The sequence below is a fragment of the Rhynchophorus ferrugineus genome, unplaced genomic scaffold (assembly GCF_030347505.1).
Source record: "Rhynchophorus ferrugineus isolate W39M unplaced genomic scaffold, kcgeb_rfMv2 rfM4, whole genome shotgun sequence".
In the NCBI taxonomy this organism is placed as follows: Eukaryota; Metazoa; Arthropoda; class Insecta; order Coleoptera; family Curculionidae; genus Rhynchophorus; species Rhynchophorus ferrugineus.
In genome coordinates this window covers 3,430,517-3,453,919 of record NW_027472583.1, presented here as the reverse complement: position 1 = coordinate 3,453,919, position 23,403 = coordinate 3,430,517, and the positions used below count along the sequence as shown (strand labels likewise).

Genomic DNA, 23,403 nt, shown 5'->3' with positions numbered 1-23,403 from the left:
CACAGCGAGCAGACGGGCTCGAAGTCATCAAGTGACCGTGCGAGAAACGACAGTCGCTCAATCTCAGTTGATTTAAAGCTATGTTACGGCATGGTAACGACGTTGTACCTTGTCACTTGTTAAACAAGAAACGAATGGGATAATGTCAGTATGGACAAACATCATTGATGGAGAGAGGAGACGAGACTGTCGATTTAGCCGTACTATCCGCGCGCTCATTTCCCGATATACCAACGTGAGAAGAGATCCGCAATAAAATTGTCCTGATCCCATTCAGATAGAGAGTACGCATAATTGACAGTGAGTCGGTGACCAAGGGATGGTTGTACTGCTGTTCCCGGTTTCAAGAATTGTTGGTAAAATAAAAGCTTATTATAGATTGACACTACTACTTAATAACCAATACATTTTCTTATACTTTATCTTAAGCTCTTCACTTTTTTTTAATATGTGACTTCAACCTGAGTTTAACATCACGATCAAGGCTGCATCATCATCTGATCATGATCATTATTTGGCTGCATTTCAATACGGGACTACTTGTTGATTTATATATACTGGCTTGTGCTTGATTATTTTGTTGGTGAAATCAAAAAGTTCTTATTTATTTTGATTTCATTCATTTGATTCATTAGTTAGAAAAAAATTAATGATATAACAGACGTTGTCCTTCCAACAGCTAACAAAATTTACAGATAAATTTTAACATCATATTTATAATAAATTTCATTGACATTTAATTCTCCTCTTATCGTCCTATAAGCCTCTTACCTATGATCTCTTAAATGTTTGAAAAACTATACATTAAAAGACTCAAAATAATCATAGAAGAGAGAAATATTATTCCAAACCATCAATTTGGTTTCTGTATTCAAAACAACAAAGCAAATACATAGATTAGTCAATAAAATTAAGAAAAACCTAAATATATCTCAAGCCTTTGATAAGATGTGGCACACTGGACTGACTGCATGTTAAATTAAAAAAGCTTTTGCCCCATACGCACTTTCAACTACTCACTGGTTCAGCGGCGATATCCCCTTAGAACCCATAACGAGTGTGATTCGAAGTGTTAGTGCGAAGTACTTTGAAAGTGTTAGTGTATCGCAATGCACTCGCAAAACAGTTTAATGTGCGCGATGACAGTGAAGTGCATAGGCTCAAAAGTAAACTACCATACGAAATGATTAACACTGACACACAGAATGAGATATAATGATCTCTAGAATAAATTTTAGAATAGGATTTGGATTGTAAGTGTGTACAATGGATCACTTACCGTAGCAATCTTCTACATGTCAGTAGAGTTATATTGTATAACGGAAATCGTATTATAATACTAATTGCTCAAGGTCAGATTGCTGAAGTTCTAAGCGATTAACTAAAAAAAGTGACGTTTCATTTTATAGAAAATAATCGTTTTACTTAAATTTTAACTGAAATTAAGTACATGATCCGATAACATTAATTAATGTCAATATAACTTCATAGTGTTGACCGCATTAGTCACTTTGTCACGTACGCATCAGGGTTTTATTACAACCACCGTCATTGGTATTGGAACGACGTTCTTCAGTCACAACCAGATGTCTGAAAAATATAGATAAAAATCAAGGAACAAGGAAAAAACGATTAGGCATTCGCCACACGTACATCTTCTGTTTCTTTCGGTCCCTTCCAGTATTCGGTTCACCCGAATCAACGAAAATTCGACACTTGCACACAGTGTGACATCGAACGGGAATGAATGAAATGAATATTTACATGACCGCAAGAGAGAAAAGAGAAAATGACGCGTAGAAGAAGAAGGTAAAATGATTTCAAGAAATAAGTAAGGTCTTAAGTTTGTAAAATTGAGAGGAAAGTAAATTTGGTGTCTTCTATCAGGCTGTTAATTTTAATGGATTTCTAATTGATGGTGTTACTATATATTAATTTGCATTGGATACATTTCTAACCAACTTGAGGTTGAAGACTCACTGATAGGCTTCATTAATATAATTGGTGAGTTTAAATTACCATTATAGCCGCATGTAAAGAAAATATTTTGAAGAAGATAGTAATAGGCATTTCACTTGTTGAAGATTTCATACGTATCACGTGACTAACCTCTGATGTCACATTCTTCTCCAATTAAATTTGAAAACACTGAAATGCAATTTCTTTAAAAAAATTATTAAAATAAAATTCTACAAATATTATAAAATATTAAAATAACACGAATATAAAAATAATGTATAATATGTAAATATAAAAAAGCTGCAACCTAATTGAAAACCTCATTCAACGTATCTACTGGCAATTATAATCAAAATTGTATATAGCGCTTTTTTCCTCTTTCATATTTCTTTAGTGCTATCAATTTAAATAAGATATATTAAAGTTCCTATCTTTATGTTCCTTGTTGCTTGTCCAACACAAAAATGTATTGAGACAAGTTATAATTATTTTCACAATGTTATTGTGACGGTTAACGGTTAATTAAAACGGTTAAATTGTATGATATTCATCAGAATGGAGAAAATATATAAAAAGTAATGTTTTAAAGAATAGCAACAAAAAAATAAAATGTATGAGACAACGTGGGGCAAAAGTGCCGCTATCATTTAGATTGCCTACTTTGCTGAAAGAAAAGAATAAGTAAGTTTGGTTCTCGTAGAAAGTTTATTTGGTCTTTACATTTTTTTCGTTAAGATTGAAAAATTATATCGGCTAAATGGTGACTGCAATTCGCTATGTACTTTTCGGCTATTTTTAAGGCATTTTTCATGACATTCTGCAACATCTGAGGGTGAATTTCAACAATCGCAAATTCGCAAGATTAGTCTTCGTGGAAAAACGTCATTCAATAATTGAATTGTTGAACGAGCTGTGTGTGCTGTGGCCCCATCTTGCTGAAACAACATGTCGTCTAGTCCTTGCTCTTCCATTTCAAAAACAAGAAAGTTTCGAATCATGTTTTTTAAAAAAGTAGGAATGGAAGATGTAGATGGAAAGAGTGGATGCAATGATGTTTCATGAATTAATTGAGGATTCTGTGTTCCCCAAAACCGACTGTTCTGTTCATTGACGTGGCCACTGAGAACGATGAAGTCGATTTTCTTAACTTCATCACTCATTATCAATTTAGACGAAAAATCTTCAATTATACCAGACAGACTTAGGATTGTATTACTGTACTCAACTGGTTCATCAGGATCGCCCCGTAGCAATTTTTGGACAAATGTGTAACTGGGAACCACGTCTCCGAACTGATGTTTGTGGAAACTCTGAAACACTATCGTGCACTAGAGCCACATTTTTAGCGTTATGAAACATTTGTTGTCTTCCAGATCAAGGCCTGTCTGCTGTCGTACCGTACTGTCGAAAATTCGCATGTAAACGATAAATTGTTCTTTTGTCAGGCACTGAACGATTAGGATATTTTTGACGCAATTTCCGCTGAGTGGCAGTAATGGAACGATTATTTTCAATAAATATTGTCACTATTTCTGCTCGTTCTTGTCGCGTATATTTAAACATAATAAAATTTGGACGTCTACACAATACAATGTTTAAAACGAAACTGAGCTAAATCTCACATAATCAAGATGGCGTGCAATCAAATGATTGAAGAAAAATACAACAATGTTATTTTTCTGTATGGCAACGCTGGTACTACAAGCAGTATGGGTTATCGATGAACAATACATTGAATAATATACATTCTTTAATCTTCTAACTAAGCCATGATTATCTAGGAGCTGGGGAATCTCAACATTGATGTGATAGTCTAAGATAACGTTATCGACAGGTTCTGTCTCTAGGTCAGTATACAGGTTGCCGTTACGAATGTTCTATGTAGCATCAATAGTATCTCGCAGTACCTTGTTTTTGGAATATTTGTATGCTATTTATATCGTTTTAACTGGTACAACAGAGTTGACAACCTAAAGTAACTCCGCATTGGTTTCAAAACTTGTTTCTAGAGTAAATTGTGTATTTCACTTGAGTTTAATATTAAAGGTCATACCAAGATTGGACAATTAGGCGGTATCTCCATAAGGGACCGTTTGCTAATTTATATTATTTATTTATTATACTGGTTTGTACTTGATTCTGTTGGTTACCTGGTTAATGATTTTTAAATAAAATAATATTTTTCAGGTCTATTCTTTTTTATTGTAATATAATAACCCGCTTAATATAGTTACCCCAATGCTTAATAAATGTGTCGTTCTATGATAAAAGGAAGTTATGTTCGATTTCAGCACACCTAAAACATAAAGATTACGTCATAAAACCTAAACTTCTCATATAATTTTTAGACTCGTGTAAGTTTACTGATAACTGATAATGTAAATGAACCATATATAAAATCTATAGCTGTGAGCATCACCCGGTATATTCTTAGATCCTATCGGACCCTTTCTTCTCGTCCAATATTTACTTTTAATTTACTCATGTTTGACGTAGTTGGGAAGTGTCAAATATTCAGTGATCCGGGCGCCGGAACAAAATGAACACAGAACGCATGGAAGATAAGAAGAAATTACCTTTATTATTTTCGAATTTTCTCGAATGTTATCGATTTTTTAAATACCTCGTTTCCATTCAAAAACCTTTCCTAAATACGAATGATTATGTTACTAGTCTTCCGTAAGATACACGTGAGTAGATTACAAAAGTATATGTATAAGTATGTAAAAATAAATGGATTATTTTTTAATGAAACTTTTATTATTGATAATTTAGAAACATGTGCGTCCATATGTTTGTGTCCGAAATACCTGGAAAATAGCATTTTAATATAAAAATGTTACTTTGTTATATTTATTATAAAATTCTAGGTCGCTTTCAATGAAGTAAATTTTTGAGTTATAAGAAGAACCGTGAATTAAAAGTTACTAGTTTATTAAAATACTAATGCCATGTCACTAATGTCACTAAAATACAAATGACTAATTTTGACAAATACGCTGGATACTCAAAAATGGCGAAATAAATGCTAATTTTTGCCACTGGATAATCTTCTAGATACCGCCAATTTCTTGTTTTTATTTGGACTCATAGATATATTTTCATGATTTGTTACTTCTGAATATGTTATACTTTGAACATTTTTTTACTTCGCAAATGCTCCTTTTTACTGCCAAATAATCATGAAATATGTAATGTTTGATGATGCCTTGATCTCGCGCTATGTCACAAAGTGATCTTGCTTTGTAACATCATGTACAGCCTCGATTTTATCTGACACAACAACCAACTTTGGATAGCTTTCATGAAACTAATCATATAGCAAGAATTTAGTTCATGGATACACTGCTATATTAATATTTCTGTTACTGAAGTAGCACAAATTATGCTCAGGTGCTAAAGAAGCTTATGTTCAACAATAAAATCATATGTTAAGGAAAACATCAGATGGCGTGTGACAAAAGTTAATGCTGCCAATGTCACACATATACATAGCAACCGTTTTATCTTAATTTAAGATTTTCGTTAAGCTATTATTTTCTAAGAGTTTTTCTAGTGAAAAAAATGCATACTATTCTAAATGTATTGCCTTGTTTTCTTGATGAAGCTTGTTATTTGATAAGTATAAAGGGGATTTTATTTGTGTTATATATGATATGATCCAACATAATGATACCTATACCCTTCTATGCTTAGTAATATTAGATACATTTTAACACACAGAACTATTAACTTAATGAATCTATAAAATCAATCTTAATAGTATAACCGCATTTTTTATGAATTTCTTATTATACTTATAGAATAAAAAGAATTATGAAGATTGAAAAGATACAATTCATCTAAATGGTAAGGCTCGTTCGTTTCTTCTTTTGATATAACATCAAAAGAAAAAAAATTAGATAATATTTCACAATTAAAAGGCTTTTCTTTTGTTTTATTGTGTATTCTGGATAGATAAAAAATCAATTTAATAAAACGTATTCGAATAGTCACACCCTTGGCTCTCTCTATCTTTTATACTATCAGAATAACTTTTAATATAATACATTTAAGAAAGTGCAAGATCATCTGCTAATATTGCCGTGTAGGAAAATTAAAATCATCTTTTTTTCGTAGGTTAGTTCTTGGAGATGTATGTTTTAATATACCCTCACGTAGCACTCACATCATTAAATGTAAATATTTAATTTTAATAAAGATTGAGAGAATTAGAGATAAGAGAATTGGATTAACTGAAAGTTACAAATTTATCTAAATGTGGTAAACATAAGTATTTATTATAATGATATCGCTGTATGTATCTATATAAATTGTAATAATTTCGAAGTATATTTACAGTCGTTCAATTCGTTCTGTCATTAAATGTAAATATTACCTACTTGCATATATTTTGATCAGCGATATACATTTGTGAAAATAGAAAAACCGAATATAAATAACTGTTAACAATCTGAACTAACTGTGATTTTTTCTACATATAATGACAGATTTTCATTTATCATTAATGGGTTATTCAATGAGTAGTGACGCAAATAATGGAGCGTTCCAAATTGCATTTTCGACATTCATATTCGTATTTCATTTTATACATATTCATAAATGCTACATCATCATATCCCAATTGTCGGTATTTGTTTCAACGATTTAAAAGCGTCGCCACTTTTATGATAATGTCAATGACAGATTGTCTGGAGGAGGACTACAAATAGATCGAACTTTGTAAACACTTTCTGGTAAACATGTGATAGGAAAAAATCTACAGGAGGTAAAATGTTACTTTACTTGGTTTTATTACTTGCCTGGCAAAAAGGAAGAGTTTTCTCTTTCGTATTGTGAATGACGGTATAAAGTGGATCTACAACGACAATCCCAAGTGCAAAATGCCTTGGATTAGTCCAGGAGAGAGGAGATCCTAATAAAAATTCTGCTGCACATATCAGAATACGTCCAAGTACCTAATATATCACAAATATATTTTAATATTAAATATAATCTGTTTAAAATTCAATAGGCTTAATAGGCATGATTAATTGGCCTTTCAACGCAGGGTTTCAAAAAGCCAGCGAACTAAATATGGTAAATAAGGCGGGTGTAAATTGGTTGCATCAACAGCGATTATTACATAGTGTTATTTGACGGTTTGAAGGGTGAAATCGTCGAAAAACGCCCGCATTTGAAGTCAAAGAAAGTGCTGTTTCACCAAGACATTGCACCATGTTACAAATTAGTGAAAACGATGCCAAAAATCCATGAACTGAGCTTCGAATTGTTTCCTCATTCACCATATTCTCCACATTTGGCCCCTAGCGACTATTTCCTGTTCGCAGATATCAAAAGAATACTCGCTGGGAAGAAATTTTCGTCGAATGAAGAGGTGAAAAAGCAAAGTTGAAGCAAAGGACAAACCGTACTACAAAAATGGTATCGAAAAGTTGGAGGGTCGCTATAATCAGTGTATGACTCTTGAAGGGAATTATGTTGAATAGAAAAAACTAATTTTGCCAAAAAAATGTGCTAAGAATTGGGAAAATATACAAAATATAAGGACCATTGGACATCTGGAAGTGTATTCACGAAATTTGTCACAATCAGTTATTTAAGGGCGTAAATCGGACAGGTCTTTTACGAGCGAACAAAGAGCCCTCTTTGTGTTGTGACGGTCGACGGGTGACAAACCGACCACACCAGAGCCAAACCTGGACGAATTTTTCTCCTTTTATTTCTAAGTCTTTAATTCTGGAAGATTTATGGACTTTCGGACCGACCTCGTATACATTTTTACGTAAGAAAAATAGACTGTCGTCGGGACAATCTAACAAATGGTTTCGTATTTTAGAATCGACGAGTTCACATTCCTAGAGTGAATTATTCTTAAATGGAATATGGTGAGAGATACAGGGGATGAACAAATTAAAATGAACACCTGATATACACACAACACAGTCTATCCAAAGTAGCAGTGAACTTGTCATCAAGATGTATAATGTATTGTCTGTCGCAGTTTGAAAATTCGTTTTAAAATCACACAATATTTTTTTCTGATTTTATTTCTGTTAAAAGGAGGTATAATGTTGTCTGATCAGTTCGAACACGTAACCAAATCAGCCTGCAAAAGTCGTTCGGTTGACTGCAAAATTCTTGAAGATATTAGTGATAAGAAGTTAAAAAGCAATCGTTGTTTTGGTGCATTTTCAATCGCTGCTTAATATTTTTAATTAGTGTGAAATCAACTATTGACTGTTTAGTAATTGACTATTTTTTACTATCGACTCTTTTCAGTCGCTATTTTCGATCCGACTGATATTGTTACTATTTACTATCGAGTGTCTCAGTCGAACTTTTAGTTACTATTTTTTATTCTACTGGTTTCATTCGACTGATTTTTAACATTCTGGCTCTGCCGTCCTAGCCGCGACCTAGACAAAAATATACCCAATTTATGCTTACATACTTATATGTAATATATATAGTTTTATGATTTTTTTTGGTGGTTTACTTGTAAATAACAATATATTTTATATTAATATAGCAGCATTTTAGAACGATATTTTTCAAGATTGTTAATGTAATAGGGAAAAAAGATTAAAATTGTATATATTTGAAAAACGGTGAGTAGTTTTTGAACAAAAAAAAAATTAATATAATTATTTCAGAGATAACTGTTAGTTTACGAGTTAACCGAACGAATTTATACAAATACTTCCATAAAAATTCCTCTAGTCCTTCGAACTCGTTAGAAAAAAAATATCGTCCAGCAGTCTAATCCCTTTTCTTTATTATACTTTGTATTATATTATGGAGGGTGGTTATTAAAGAAATGATATAGCATTTTTTTGGTTTATTATCCATCAAAGGCTCGCGAGGCGTATGAATAGGAGTCATAATAAGAAACCAAATGGAGATGATAACGAGTCACCAATAGAGGGATGGAGTTCTTATTTCGGTTTTTAATAGATTTTTTTGTCGTTTCTGTTGATTTAAAAAGCGTTAATGGGGACAATGTTTGGTGTTTTTTATTTGATAAATATTATAATTATATTTTTTTGAAATGAAACTTACCATTTGTGATGGGGTTTTCGGTTTTCTGTTAATATCTGGGATCTTCTGGCAGGCTGCAACAAAACAACAAATATAGATAACACAAACAAGTACTACATAACAGTCTTATTAACAATGACACTGTATTGGTTTCAATAATATTAAACATCAGCTATTCAGCCTCTTAAATAAATTTCAGCTCTCTATCAAACTAACTGTGTCTACTAAGTTTAGGAACATGTATCTTCTTTTTTACGTCACCAGTTAAGCAGTGTACAAATCATCTGACTTAAGACGTCATATCGTAACTTTGGCCAGCTGTGAAAATATAACTTCCTCAAAAATCCTTCTTCCTCTTTGTTCGTCTATTCGAAGTTTGAGCTAAGTGAATGTAATTTCCAGAGTGCTTGTACATTTTTTTTAAACCTGTGACACGTTAAAATCTCTGGAGTCGACCAAATAATAAAAACCCATGGATATGTCAGAATGGAAATGGGCAAAATTTCTTCCAATGTTGAAACGAAGAAGTTAGTGATAATAATAAAAATAACACTTATTAATAATTATTACGGATATATTACTCTTCATGCTGGAAACAGGAATGGTTTTATTCTTGGAGCAGAGTTTTCTTCTAAGCTGAAGGATTACCATGGAGAAATGAACGATAACATGTTTTGCTGTGGTTTGAAAATCAGCTCGTAAAGAACTTGGAGGAACAATTATTTATTGTTATGGACAATACACCATACCACTGGTTGAGAAGATCCCGACAAGTGCATCGACAATGACTGCAATTAAGGAATGACTTACAGTACATAAAATGAGTTTTGAACAAACCATGTTAAAAAGTAAACTATTTCATATTCTTACAGGGAAGCTATAAATGAAATATTTAATTGCATTTTATGTAATTTACTCTTTTACATATAGGCATGAAAAAAAATACATGGTAGACCAAATTACTAAACAACATGGTCACAGAGTGTTTCGTCTTCCTTCCTATTACTGCATATTCAATCCAATTGACTTTATATAGAGTGTGGCAAAGAATTATTACAATAGGCATTCAGGTAAGAATCGTCTGGATATGTGGAAAGAAGCCTTGTCTACAATAATACCTTCGGTTTGGGTGAACTTGATCAGACACATTGAAGAAGAATGAAAATCGTAGAACAGCTTTCTTATTCAATTGAATAACGATTCTGGAAGTGACAGTGATTGAGTGAACATTCTGAATGTGGAATTATGGTTCAATGCTGATAATTACCAATTCACTGTGATGAGAGTGGAAACAACTAAAGATGTGTATGTAATTAATATACTTTAACTGTATAGATTTATCTGTATAGATAAATGTTCAAAATATACATGAGTATTTGCTTAAAATATGTGAAGAGAAGAGGCATACTAATTGTTTTGCAGATATGATAAATTTATTAGGGAGAAGGCAGTGGTTAAATCTAGATTTATCAAGAAAGATGTATACAGGTAGTAAAAGAACAAACTAAGAAGAAAAAATATTATTAACACAAGTATATCAAAATGAGCTTGCGATTGTTGTATTAATTATCGCTCTGCTTTCGACTATATACACTGGTTCTCATTTTGGACAGCCAAAAGTTATTAAACGGCTTTAGGCATCTTACGGAGAGATTTTATTGGCTGTGTACGATTGAGAAATATTTGTGAAATCCACTTGAGTTCTAGGCCAGGGACTGTCAGGGAGATATTATCTCTTCTAGTAGTAGTGGATACAATTATGTGAGAAGTTTTTCAAAAAAGAAATGATGTTCATTATGATGCTACATATGTAATGTTCATTAATCTTAAGTATTAACAAAAATTCCCCCCATTTGCCTTCGGACTAAGACTACTACGGGCACGGGTGATTCAGCGTAGGTTGTCGTTTTAATGAACCAACAAAGTTGAATGGGTGGCAACCGAAAGCGCCCGTTCTCGGTCTAAGCGCGTGCACATTCTCATTATTCGATAAGTTTGGTTTAGTCTACACGCCCTTCCACGTTGCGCCGACATGATTACCCCGTCAGCAAACGCGTTAAAATGCAGCGGGATAAATTACCTGTTGCATTTTTGTGTTTCGAATTTCGAATGGTTCAAAATAAAAGACTCTCGAATTACTTGTATACGACGGAAGGTGAGCAAATCACGCGGCAACCTGAATCATCGGCATATTTTAGAGAGTAGTGGACCGACTAGGGATGCCGAAAAATCAATATATGTATATTTTTATTAGCCGACATTTTTCGATATTAAATTAAATATATTTATTAAACATTATAAATAGCCTTATAATTATTTGTAATAAACCTTTGAAACCAAAAAATAAACTAAAGCCCAATTAGTGCTGAATTAGTGTTTATGTTATTGAAGATTTCCGATAAGTCCAGGAAACCAAATGTGCCCCGTTGATCCGAAAGACCTGAGTATTAACAAAGGTTATGGATCAATATCGTACTTCCCCAGTTTCTAACGAAGAATCTAACAAGTGTATTTTGGGGGTTAATTTTAAAGATTTATTAAAAATACCGCTAATTTTTAAAATAATTAGAACATTTTTTGGGCTATAATATCGCTATTTTTCTTAAAAATATCCAATATCTTTTTTATAAAATATCGATTTTTTTTCCGATATATCGATATGTTTTCAAATATTGATATATGGAACTATCGATATTTTTCTCTGCGACCGACGTCTCTAGGACAGACTACAGGGAATTGAACAAGATGTAATAAATTATTGGTTAGTTGAGCGCAGGCCACACTTACATCAAATAAATATTTCAAATACTTTTGTTATGTTTAACGTTTGTTTACGTTTTCTTATTAATCTCTTAGAACCACAACAATCTATCTATATAACTATCCTGGCATGTAGAAGATCGTTTTACTAAAAGTCAGTTTTCGGTATTTTAAAGTCTATATTAACTTATTCAAAGACTATTCTAACTTATTCTAGAGATTATTAAATCTTACTCTAAGTGTCTATTAATCAGTTCGTATGGTAGTTTGCGTTTGAGCCTGTGCACTACACTGTTATCGCGCACATTTAACTGTTTGGCGAGTGTATTGGGATGCACCATTTGAGAGTACAGAGAATAGTTTTTCAGAGTCTTTCAGAGTACTTCGCACTAACTTCGAACTATACTCGTTATAGGTTCTAAGGGGATATCGCGCTGAATCACTTTGTTGGAGACGTAACATATGGCATCGACGATGACTCGCAACACTTTATTCCGGAACCTCTGGAGGATGTCTATGTTAGATTTGCTAGTTGTACCCCACAGTTCAATAGCATAGGTCCAAATGGGCTTACGTATTGACTTATATAGCAAAACCTTGTTATCTAATGATAATTTAGATTTATATTATTTATTTATCAGCCAATACATTTGGTTTAGTTTAAGCCGAAACTGCGTTTTGTCACTATATGTTTTTCCACGTCAAACTTCGATCAAAATGCATTTCTAGATATTTAACTGTTAAATTAGTGTAAAGTTAAATGAAAGTTAAATTAATAACGTATATTAGCCAGACGAAAACGGCTATGAAAAAAATCGTGTACACCACATGGCCCAAAAGTTGAAATCCCAGCCCTGCTCGTCAAGATTCCCGAGGCGAAGCGAAAATTCAACTTTCGGCCCTGGTGGTGTAATATACTATTCTATCTCCAACATCAATGAAACAATTGGTGGATGTTTTGTACAAGATTGAGACAATATTCCATTGGAAATTATTCAGACACTCTACGAATCTATTCCGCGAAAAACTACACCTGTTTTGAAAGCAAATGATGGCTCAGCACCTTATTGATAAATTCATATCACTACATAGTATAAAACAATGTCGCCTTTTCTGTCCCTATATCCCTATATGCGCTTAAATCTTTAAAACTACGCAACGGATTTTGATGCGGTTTTTTTCAATAGATAGAGTGATTCAAGAGGAAGGTTTGTATGTATAATACATGCATAATATACTAAGGCAACATTGCTAATTTTAGAGGTTTCTAACGTGATGTCGTAAATTAACCTATTTTTTTAGGCTTATTTAGCAATTAGCAAAAACGCTGCCTAACCCTACGAGTTAGATCAAATTAATGTACTACAGTATTGTACACCATAAAAATGTCTACAAAAAAGTCCGCCATGGTATATGTTTATCTTTTAGGGATAACCCGCATTAACCATTTTTATTGTTTACTTTTTACCTGAGAAAATGGCTTATTTACGAAGCTATTTTAAGCAATACAGCATTAATCCTTATCGAATTAAGTACCTTAAATACAGTGTGCAATTAATATAGATCAATATGGTTCCTTACAGCATGTAAATTAAACAAATATTTTCGGAGATATTACAAATTTAAAATTTGCGTTTAAAAATGTGTAATGTAATAAAAATTGTATGAATTTAGATATTCCAAAGATAGCAGGAAATCTTCATAGTAAGTATAGGGGAAGAGGAATTGTTTTACTCCAAATTTAATGCGTGCAGGCCAAGGGCAGTAATGAATGAACCAAAAATACTGGATCGATTTTAATCATGTTTTCATTGAGTGACATAGGCATATATATTTTATGCCCGTGCAAAGTCGGAGCGGGCCGCTATGTTTTTATATACAACGTTCATATTTTTTCTGTAGTGTATTTAATTTAGTATCAGCATTGCCCCCGTGCGAAGCCGGGGCGGGTCGCTAGTTGTGTATATATTAGATGTTCGAATTATTTCGTCTATTCCGTGTATATGTCAACACAATAAGATGAGGATGTTAATAACAGATCTCATTTTAATTGATTCAACGACCCATTTGCTAATGATGTAACGAATGTTCATTAATTAATACGTGCCGTTCTCCTGGTCCCAGCTATTGCTAAAAAACCGACGTGGGCATCTCTAACAATGTACGTTGTTTTGCAATATTCATAAGGGCGACCTGTGAACGGTGCTTGTAAAGCAATCTTTTCTCGGAAGAAAAATGCGTGTCTTTAACGCTGTTAACCCGAGAAATTACCATTAATATGGGTGTTATGCTTAGGCAGGACTTTTGCATATGTACCTTAGTACGTGGGTAGATCCTAAAAAAGGTCATTTTATTACATATGAGTGGTATTCAGTTGCGAAACTCATATTTATGCTAATATTTTATATATTGTTTCAGCATACGCGGCTTCACATTACGAAAACCAAAATTGATCCGAAGCAATGTTTGTCTTTCTTGATTAAATTTGTATTACATTAATGAGCTCTACACATATATTTATATTAGATCTATAAATTTGTTTTAAAGGGCTTTTTTGTAATATGAAGCTTTATTGTTAAAAATACGATACAATGTATTTTACTCAAAATATTATCCATTGATAGCCGCCATTTTTTCCACCTTCCTGACAATCTTACGATTTACAATTATTGTTGCAAAAATTATACAGCAATAGCGAGTAATAGAGGCAAAGTCATCCTCTTGCATAACAACGTTCGATAACATATTGCAAAAGTTGTGAAGGATACACTAAAGTAATTGATTATAAGTTGTTTATGTCGATGAGCAGATATTGTATTGTATATTAAAAATAGGAAAAAGTTTTAGTTTGAGAAAAATATTTGAATTAATATATATTCTATCAATTAAAGTGACCAAAAGATCAGAATACATGCAAGCAACTAATACGTGTTTATGCTATTATAACAATAATAAAATAACATTGAATAAATTACAATTAACATTTTGTTTGAACCTCAAATAAGCTATTAAATCATTTTACTCGACAAAGGAAATAAATGCAAACGAATCTGGGAAATGTATTCAAATCAGATTCAACAAGAAAGTTTTGTAAATTTATTAGTCTTACTAATCCTCCTGTTTCGTTGGAATTTTGATTAAGGCCGTAACCAAATAACATTTGTGTTGATCTTTTGGTCTGCTATACCTGATACAAGATAAGAATTATAATATATACATAAATTAGAGTAATATTTTAAAGTAATAACAATGGGAGGTAGAGTAAGTAACAAAATATTTGTTATAGTTATACTTGATATTAATTATTTAATATTATATGTGTTGATATGTTGACTTGATCAACAAAGAATATGTAAATACAAAAAATCGCAAATTTAAATGAGTTTATTATGTGGAAAGAGTGCCACATTGTGTCACCAATTGTAGATAGAAATCTCAGAATATAGGTATTTTGAGGTGAAAGAAAGGGAAATCCATGTTAAATTGCTATAATGCTTATAATTTTTAAGTTATCTGATACAAAATGTATAATTTTAATGAAATAGAAAAATAAAGAGTATGAAAACGCTAAAAAATCGCAAATTTTCATGAATACATATATGGAAAATCTGCCAAATTTCTTCACCACATGGATCTAGATAGAAATATCAGAATATGAGTATTCTGAGATGAAAGAAAAGAAAATCCAAGTCAAACTGCTAAATACCCAATAAAAGACCCACTTATATTTTCAAAATATGTTTTTCTTTATTTAAAAACTGAACGTTGTACAAAAATTATTATACTATCATTCGAATCATTTAAACTGAAATTACAAAAAAAAATATGAAAATAGAAGGAAATATTTTCGTGACTAAAAGATGGAAACCGTGCTATTTTTTACCTCTGACCCATACACTGGGACATCTTCTATTTCGAAATCAACCTTTCCTTACGTCTCTAGCCGCAGCTCCTGCTGCTGCAGCTCGCAGTTCAGTGCGGACAGTTCGAACTACTTTGTGACATAAAGTCTGTAAATCTATTTGAAAACTCCACTTCATAATATATCACTTTGCATGTATATACCAAAATACCATCTAATTCATTCGTCTTTGCTTAACTTTCCGCTTAATAGCTCCAGATCCCTAGTATCTGGAAAGTACCTAAAATATTAATGATTCTTAAACCAGGAAAAATACCAGAAGATGTGATCTCCTACCGACCTATAAGTTTATCACCGATAATCTTGAAAGTTTTAGAGAAATTATACATAAAGAAGCTAAACTATATAATAAAAAAAGAAAAATTATTCCAAAACATCAGTTTGGCTTTCGCAATAAGCATGGAACTATAGAAAAAGTGCACAGACTTGTAAACAAAATAAACACTGACCTAAATGCCAAAAAATATTGTTTGGCTGCTTCTCTAGACATATCTCAGGCTTTCGACAAAGTATGGCATACGGGCTTGCAGGTTAAACTAAAGAAACTTCTCCCTCATCCGGACTATCAGTTACTAAAATCGTATCTCACTGATAGAAATTGTAATGTAAATCAAGGCGATAAACATACCGAATTAAATCCCATATATTCAGGAATTCCGCAAGGTAGTGTACTGGGTCCAGTACTGCATCTTCTGTATACGGCCGATCTGCCCACCACAAAAATAACTACTGTGGCAACATATGCAGACGACACAGCAATCTTAGCATCCCATGAAGATTCAGCCACAGTATCAATAAACCTACAAACCCACCTGGAGCAAATACAATTATGGTTGAAGACATGGCGCATTAAAGCTAATGAAACAAAATCCACTCATGTAACGTTTACCCTGCGGAGGAGAACATGTCCGCCAGTGAATATCAATCATCGTCAACTGCCCCAACCAGAGAATGTTAAATATCTTGGTATGCAGATCGACGCCTAACCTGGAAGAAGCACATACACTCTAAATGGAAACAACTTGGACTCAAATTATATCAAATGTATTGGCTCATCGGGCGCAAATCTAAGTTATCATTAGATAACAAGGTATTGCTGTATGAGTCAAACTCAAACCCATTTTGTCATATGGAATCCAACTATGGGGTACCGCTAGCAAATCTAATATATCCATCATTCAACGGTTCCAAAATAAGGTGTTGCGTGCCATTGTTGATGCTCTGTACTATATTTCAAATAAAGTGATACAACGCGATATTCCTCTAGAAGCAGTAACGAGTGTAATTCAACGTGTTTGTGTGAAGTACTTCGAAAAAGTGTCAGTGCATCCCAATGTACTCGCTAATCAGCTAAATATGCGACGTGATAGTGAAGTGTGCCGATTAAAACGTTTAACAACACCTGATCTGATTACTGGACATATGTAGACTTTAGAATAAGCTTTAGAATAAGACTAATTAATTAAGATAATATTTTATACAGAAGATTGCTTAATGAAGTGATTTCCTACATGCCATGTAGATATAATATAGACATAAGAAATACTTATTGCCAATAGGGCAGATTGTGGAATCACGAAGAGTAATAAGAAAAAAAATATTTAAGCTTGAATGTATATAGAGTTGGTATATATAGGGTTTCCTGAAGGAATCGATGCTATGAAAATAATTTGTATTTTTGAAAAATCATCTTGAGGGCATATTATTAAATGTCAAAACATTGAAAAGATACAAAAAAAAACTATAGACCAAAACATCTCCTTCTTCTTCGAAGCTTTCTCAATTTCGCGGCAAATTAGCTCTAATTTATATTTTGCTTTGTACATTAATTAAGCCAAAGTCGACGGGAACCTTATCCGACAAAATGTCGTGCGTACCATACCCTTTATCACGGAAAGCCGCTCGAACATTCGAATGTCGCCGAAATATGTCGCCCCAGGTCTGAATGATTAATCGAAACCGCAAGATGGCGGCCGTAAATCAAGTTTTTAATGGTGAAACGGCCGAAACAACCGAAAGAGTTCATTTATTTTTACCGAGTTAGGCCGAAGACTTCGCATCGTTGTAGTTTTTTCGGGGGATTTCGGTCCGGACATCTTACTGTTACTTTAATAGCCTCATTTTGTCCGACAATATTTATGCAAATAGTCGTTCTCCCGTGTGGTTATGCATGACGTTGTTACGGTTACGTTTTACAGGTTTTGTTTCATATTAAGATGCGTTTTTTAACTTGTTTTATGATTTTTTTAATGTAAACAGTTAAACAGTTAACAAAATCGTCTCGCAACAGTTACGTAAACAGTTAAAACAAAAGAAGACGCCACCTATAAATGATGTTAATATAGTCCCACGTAATGCTGGTCGACATTCGGTATTTAATACATCAGTATGTGCTTTCCAAAATAAAGTAAAACTAAACAAGTTAAGTTAAACTTAAAGGTAACACTTATACACTGAACAAGTTCGTGTGGTTTCGTTCAGAAACTTACTTCATGTTTTAAGCCAAAATCTTGGATCACTTTGTATATCAATTTGAATTTTAGGTCATCGTGTACCCCTTCGTTGATTACGTAGCGATACACATTGGTAATTAATCGTAGAAGTCTGTTTTGGTTGCGCTGAATTAGCATTTGGTTTGACATTTTAGGGTAACCCCATATTCGTACTCGTAGGATAAAATGGGCTTAATTATTGGATCATAAATCAATCTCTTTGATGTTAGGTCAAGTTGAGAGTATCTTCCGAATAACCGGTAGAGTTTCTTTACTTTGAGCCTAATCTGCTCTTCTTTTTGTTTAGCATAATGTTTCCAGTTAAACCAGTAATTGATATATATGCCGAGGTTGAGAAATGTGTATTTGTTCTGTTTGAGATCCATAAAGTGACATAATTAGATTTTTGTCATTTCGCCGCCATACAAAATTAACATGAATAGATTTGGAGCTATTTTAGCTGCATTTTCCAGTCTCTAGCCCATTTGTAGATCTTGTTAACTGCTAGTTGTGTTCTTTTTACAGCTTTAGGCAGAAATATTTATTTTGCCATGAACAAACATAGGAGTAGCTCCAAGACATTCACCTGTGGAACTCCACCCGAAATAGGTTCAAGTGTTGAGAACGCCCCATCATGCAAGACGTTTAACTTTGAAAATATATTATTCCGGCAATCAACCCTGGTAAAAAGCTTGTGAGACATTCAGGAATATTGTAGGGCAGTAGTTCTTTCCTTCGAATGCCTTTTCGACCACCGCTGTTTCTTTGTGCACTTGGCCGACTGTCGAGTGGAGACTTCGAAATCCAAACTGGAAATCCGGGATTTCTATAAATGGTTCAATATGTTTTAACAGCAATTCCAAATAATTTTGATATCGCAGGTAGTAGTGAAATAGGCCTGTAAGTAATGTTTATCGGGTTTTTTAACCATAATTATTCGAGCAACCTTAAGACATTTTGGAACATGTTTAAGTCTCAAACAGGCATTGAATATATATGTCAACAGGATTATTGCTTCCCAATTTCTGTTGCTTACAACTTCCATTGAAGAAATCATATTTACAGCTACATCGGGTTGCTAAACAGGATTTATATCCATTGTCTATATCACGTGGTTGGAATACGTTAGCTAAATGTTCTGCGAAGAAACTCATTTCATTTCATATTCATTTGTATTATCACTAATTCGATTAAGTTCTGTTTTGTTTAAAACAATTTCTGGTTTTGTGCCGTACTCTTTTAGTGTTTCGTCTATCTCTTATCAATTCCCTAAATTCAAGTGGGTAATTTGCCTCATATTTTGATTTCTCCCTTAATTTTGGGGTAGCTTCTTTTGCAGCAGACCGAATTTGCTCAATTATATTTGGGGCTTGCTGCTAATATTAGTACATATTTTTGATTTTTACGTTTACATTTGTTTCTGCATTATAGGTTTAAACGTGGCCCAGTTAGAAAATGAGTTAGTAGGATTAGGCTTTTTTGTTTTTTTTTCAGAATTGTCGCGTTTACTGTTAACAATACTGGAGTGTGATCAGATGATAATTCGCACAAGCTCTCTATTTGTGTTTGGTTTGATTATTTGCCTTTCGAAATCTAAACATCCAGTCCGCGGATTCGCTGGTCTAAATAGGTTATTTGAGTTTCACGTTATAATTATTAAAAACGATTTACCCGTTTTTGTTTTTCTTTATCTTTTTTTGGGACTTTCCAATTTTTCTAGCCTGTTTCCTAACTGACTGAAATCGTATGGCATTTCAGTCTGAAATTCACAACCTTTTTAGGAAAACCAAGTTAATTAAGTCAAACTTGCAGTAAAACATTGCTTTCTTTTCAGTATTACTCGTTAATTAATGATTAAAAATAGTTTCTTAGTTTACTTACTGACTGATTCGATGACATCGGCTAAAAGGACTCCATCACAACAATCGATTGCCAAGGAATTAACTCGCTTCTTGCTACGAGCCTTCTCCAAGTAATGGTTGGCCCAGTCAGTGTAAATCTGTAAAAAATATACATTATATTTGAATTGTCTGCTATAAATGTGAAGATTTTTTTTATTGTAGCTGATAATCAAAATATATAGCAAAATAGCATATTTGTGATGTTTCAAATAATTAAAGTTGGTTTTTATTTAACATTATTACAGAAGATAAAAATATTGACTAATATATGAGTTTATTTTTATTTCATTTGTCATATATATATATATATATTGCACCGTTTTAGTATTGCACATTAATCAGTAACTAGTGATAGTCCTGTGGCCGAAATTCGACCACAATGTATTAAGTTAATCACGTTAATGTCATAAAACAGAGTAAAGGGAATAATTTTATATTGATAATTAAAAACATTGGTTAAAACAAGTCATTAAAACATATAGTGTTTTCAATATAAGACCAAAAGTGTATTTGATATATAAAATTAATTAAAATAATAAATATCTGTATATTAAAACAACTACTTCAAAAACCCACTAACCTTTTTCAAATGATATTTAATTAAATATAATTTGCATTAAGTTTAATAATGAACAAAATATTGATAAGTTTAAATCACTACAACACTATACATTATAACAAAATATTATAAGCAAGGTTATTTTCAGAACTGTAATATTTTCAGAGCAACACATATAAATATACATGATCCTTCTTTGCTTTTATGTTATAAACGTAAATATAGAATAATAAATGAAGAAATACGCTTGTATGTTTAAACAGAGAATATATGAATAAAAAATTCTGAATTTGATATTTTTCTTTAGCATGTATATTAAGACAATAACCAATACAACTAGGTAATTTATATTTTACAATTTAGAAATATACATTAAAGAATTTATTTATAATAATTAAGTTAACCACCGATTTTTTAAAACATAGGTCTATAATTTACTGTTAATAATCTATATTTTCTTCTATTTGTCCTATGTGTTATATCTATGCAAATTATGTTAGGTTTTTTAGTTATTGTTTTATTTGTTTAGTTAAGTTAGTTATGTTGTCTTAACGAAAATAGCTTTTTTGTACTTCAAAGTATTCTGCATGACTATCCACATGAAAATATTCACTCGCGTGAAGAAGATAAGAAATTTATGCTAATAAAGGTCAAATTTCAATTTGGAAAGGTCAGGTGCAGGGTAAAAACACTTAATATTGCCAAGGCTCAAAACATAATGAGGAACCCTCGTATATTGGTTAATAAACGATTTGATACTTGTTGGAAAACTAAAAGAACAAAACTGTACCAAGAACGCCAAACCATAAGGGTTTCTTGGAACGAATAATTCATTTGATGATTTGTTGTCGATGCCGTACCACCTATATATAATCGTAAAATACAATTCTTCATGTAATAAAACGAAAGCTCCAACAGCCTATGGTTATTACCATCCGCCATAACCAAAACTTCTTCCTCACCACATCCAGCATCCGTTAAATAATATAAAACCCACCCCTCCAGTTTTACGCATTTCGGGCGTGTAATAAGCTTCTGCTTTGCCACTTTTCATCGTCCCCGGCCGATGAGATTCCACAACTAGAGTTTCGAATTTTAAATCTTTATATTAACACTGCACATAGTATAATTATCATTGCACCTCCACCATTTTCCCAAAAAGTCTCTTAATATGTGTATAGTGTTAAAATTAATTTCAATAACCTATGTTAATTGGAAAAGTTATATTAATAGTTCAAAATATAACCCGAAAAACGTCCCTATAAATAATTTGTATTCTTGAAATGTATAGATCATGGCCAACTATATACTAATAGATAGCGTTAGTGTTTCTCTACTCTCAATATTTTAATAGCAATATTTTTTAGGTTATAAATATCTCGGGATCATAATGAGTCATTTAAATTGACTTTAGTCTCGTCTAATGGTTTCAAAAAAATCAAAAAGAAAAAGAAAATTAATTGCATGTCGTGAACAAAATATTACATCAAAAAATAATTACAAATATTTTTTTAATTGTACTCTTTCCACTGTTTCATTAAATATTTCATTTCATAGGTATAGAATCGAAAAATATATAGGTGAGTTAAGCACGGAAGCAGACAAAGATTGCTCGCTATGGAAAGTAACTCGGAGATATAAAAGACCAATTATTAGAGAACCGCCTATTAAAATTAATGAAAGGAATGGGATCGACACAACGATGAAAAAGTTTAATTATTTGCTGAATATTTAGCTAACGTATTTTAACCGAATGATATAGAATCTACAATAAATATAAATGATGTTTATCAGCCTGATGTAGCTCTAAATCTGATTTCGTCAATGGAAATTGGCACAGAAATTGACCTCAATCTCAATCGCCAACCTCAGTCCTAAAAAGGCTCCTGAAATTGATGATATTTCACCAGGGCTATTGAAAGAGATCTGCCACGAAAAGTAATCATCATGTTGACATGCATATTCAATGCTTGTTTGAGACTGAAGCATGTTCCGGAATGTTTTAAGGTTGTTGTAAAGGCATTCGAAAAAAATAAATACTGCCTTGCAATATACCTTGACGTCTCATAAGCTATTCGCCTGAGTCACATGAGAATTAATCTACAAAAGGAGCAAATTACTAACGCGGAATTACTGTCGACTGCTGGAATCAAATGTTTTTGAAAGAAAAGGCAGAATCTCGCATTAAAAGCGCCATTTTCAGCACTTAAACCTATTTTGGTCGGAGTTCTCCAAGATAGTGTTTTGGGACCATTCCTGTATTTACTCTACACTGCTGATATCTCAACAACAAAAGATACAGCACTTGGAATATTTTCCGACGACACAGTTATCATGACAGAAGATATATATCTACCTAAGGTTGTAGAAAACAACAACAATTGACTAGAGACTAAAGAATTCAGCTTAAAGCAAATTAATAATAGACAAAAACCTAATTATATTACTTGACGGATGCCTCTAACTTAAGGGAATGTTGAGTTCTGCTGTTTGACGCGGTACTTTTATGTTTTATGTTGTCTGGTTACAATCCTTTTTAATTCTCGTCAGTTTCTGTCAGTTAAATTGGAGTTTTGCCCATTATTCTTCTTCGCTGATGATGTTTTACTACAGTTGTTTTACCAAGTTTTATAAAAAAACTCGAAAAATATAAGAGTTTTTGTAGAAAAAGAATTCAACATTTAATTATCTAATATAAAAGCTTTGCCCTTAGTATTCTGTCATAAAACTCTTAAAATAACCATAAATATTATAATGATGGTTGTGCAT

The 23,403-nt window shown here is 32.5% G+C and overlaps 1 protein-coding gene across 2 annotated transcripts in view; it reads right to left on the bottom strand.

Annotated features, from left to right (window-relative positions):
* Window positions 1-23,403, bottom strand: part of sick (sickie) — a 307,284-nt gene that overhangs the window by 233,709 nt on the left and 50,172 nt on the right. For both annotated transcript variants that reach the window (XM_076404304.1, XM_076404305.1), the window contains exons 3-4: window positions 20,056-20,173; window positions 9,022-9,074 (exon numbers count right to left, since the gene is read on the bottom strand). In XM_076404304.1, coding sequence (XP_076260419.1) covers window positions 9,022-9,074; window positions 20,056-20,173 — 171 coding nt within the window. The remainder of the gene's footprint in view (window positions 1-9,021; window positions 9,075-20,055; window positions 20,174-23,403) is intronic.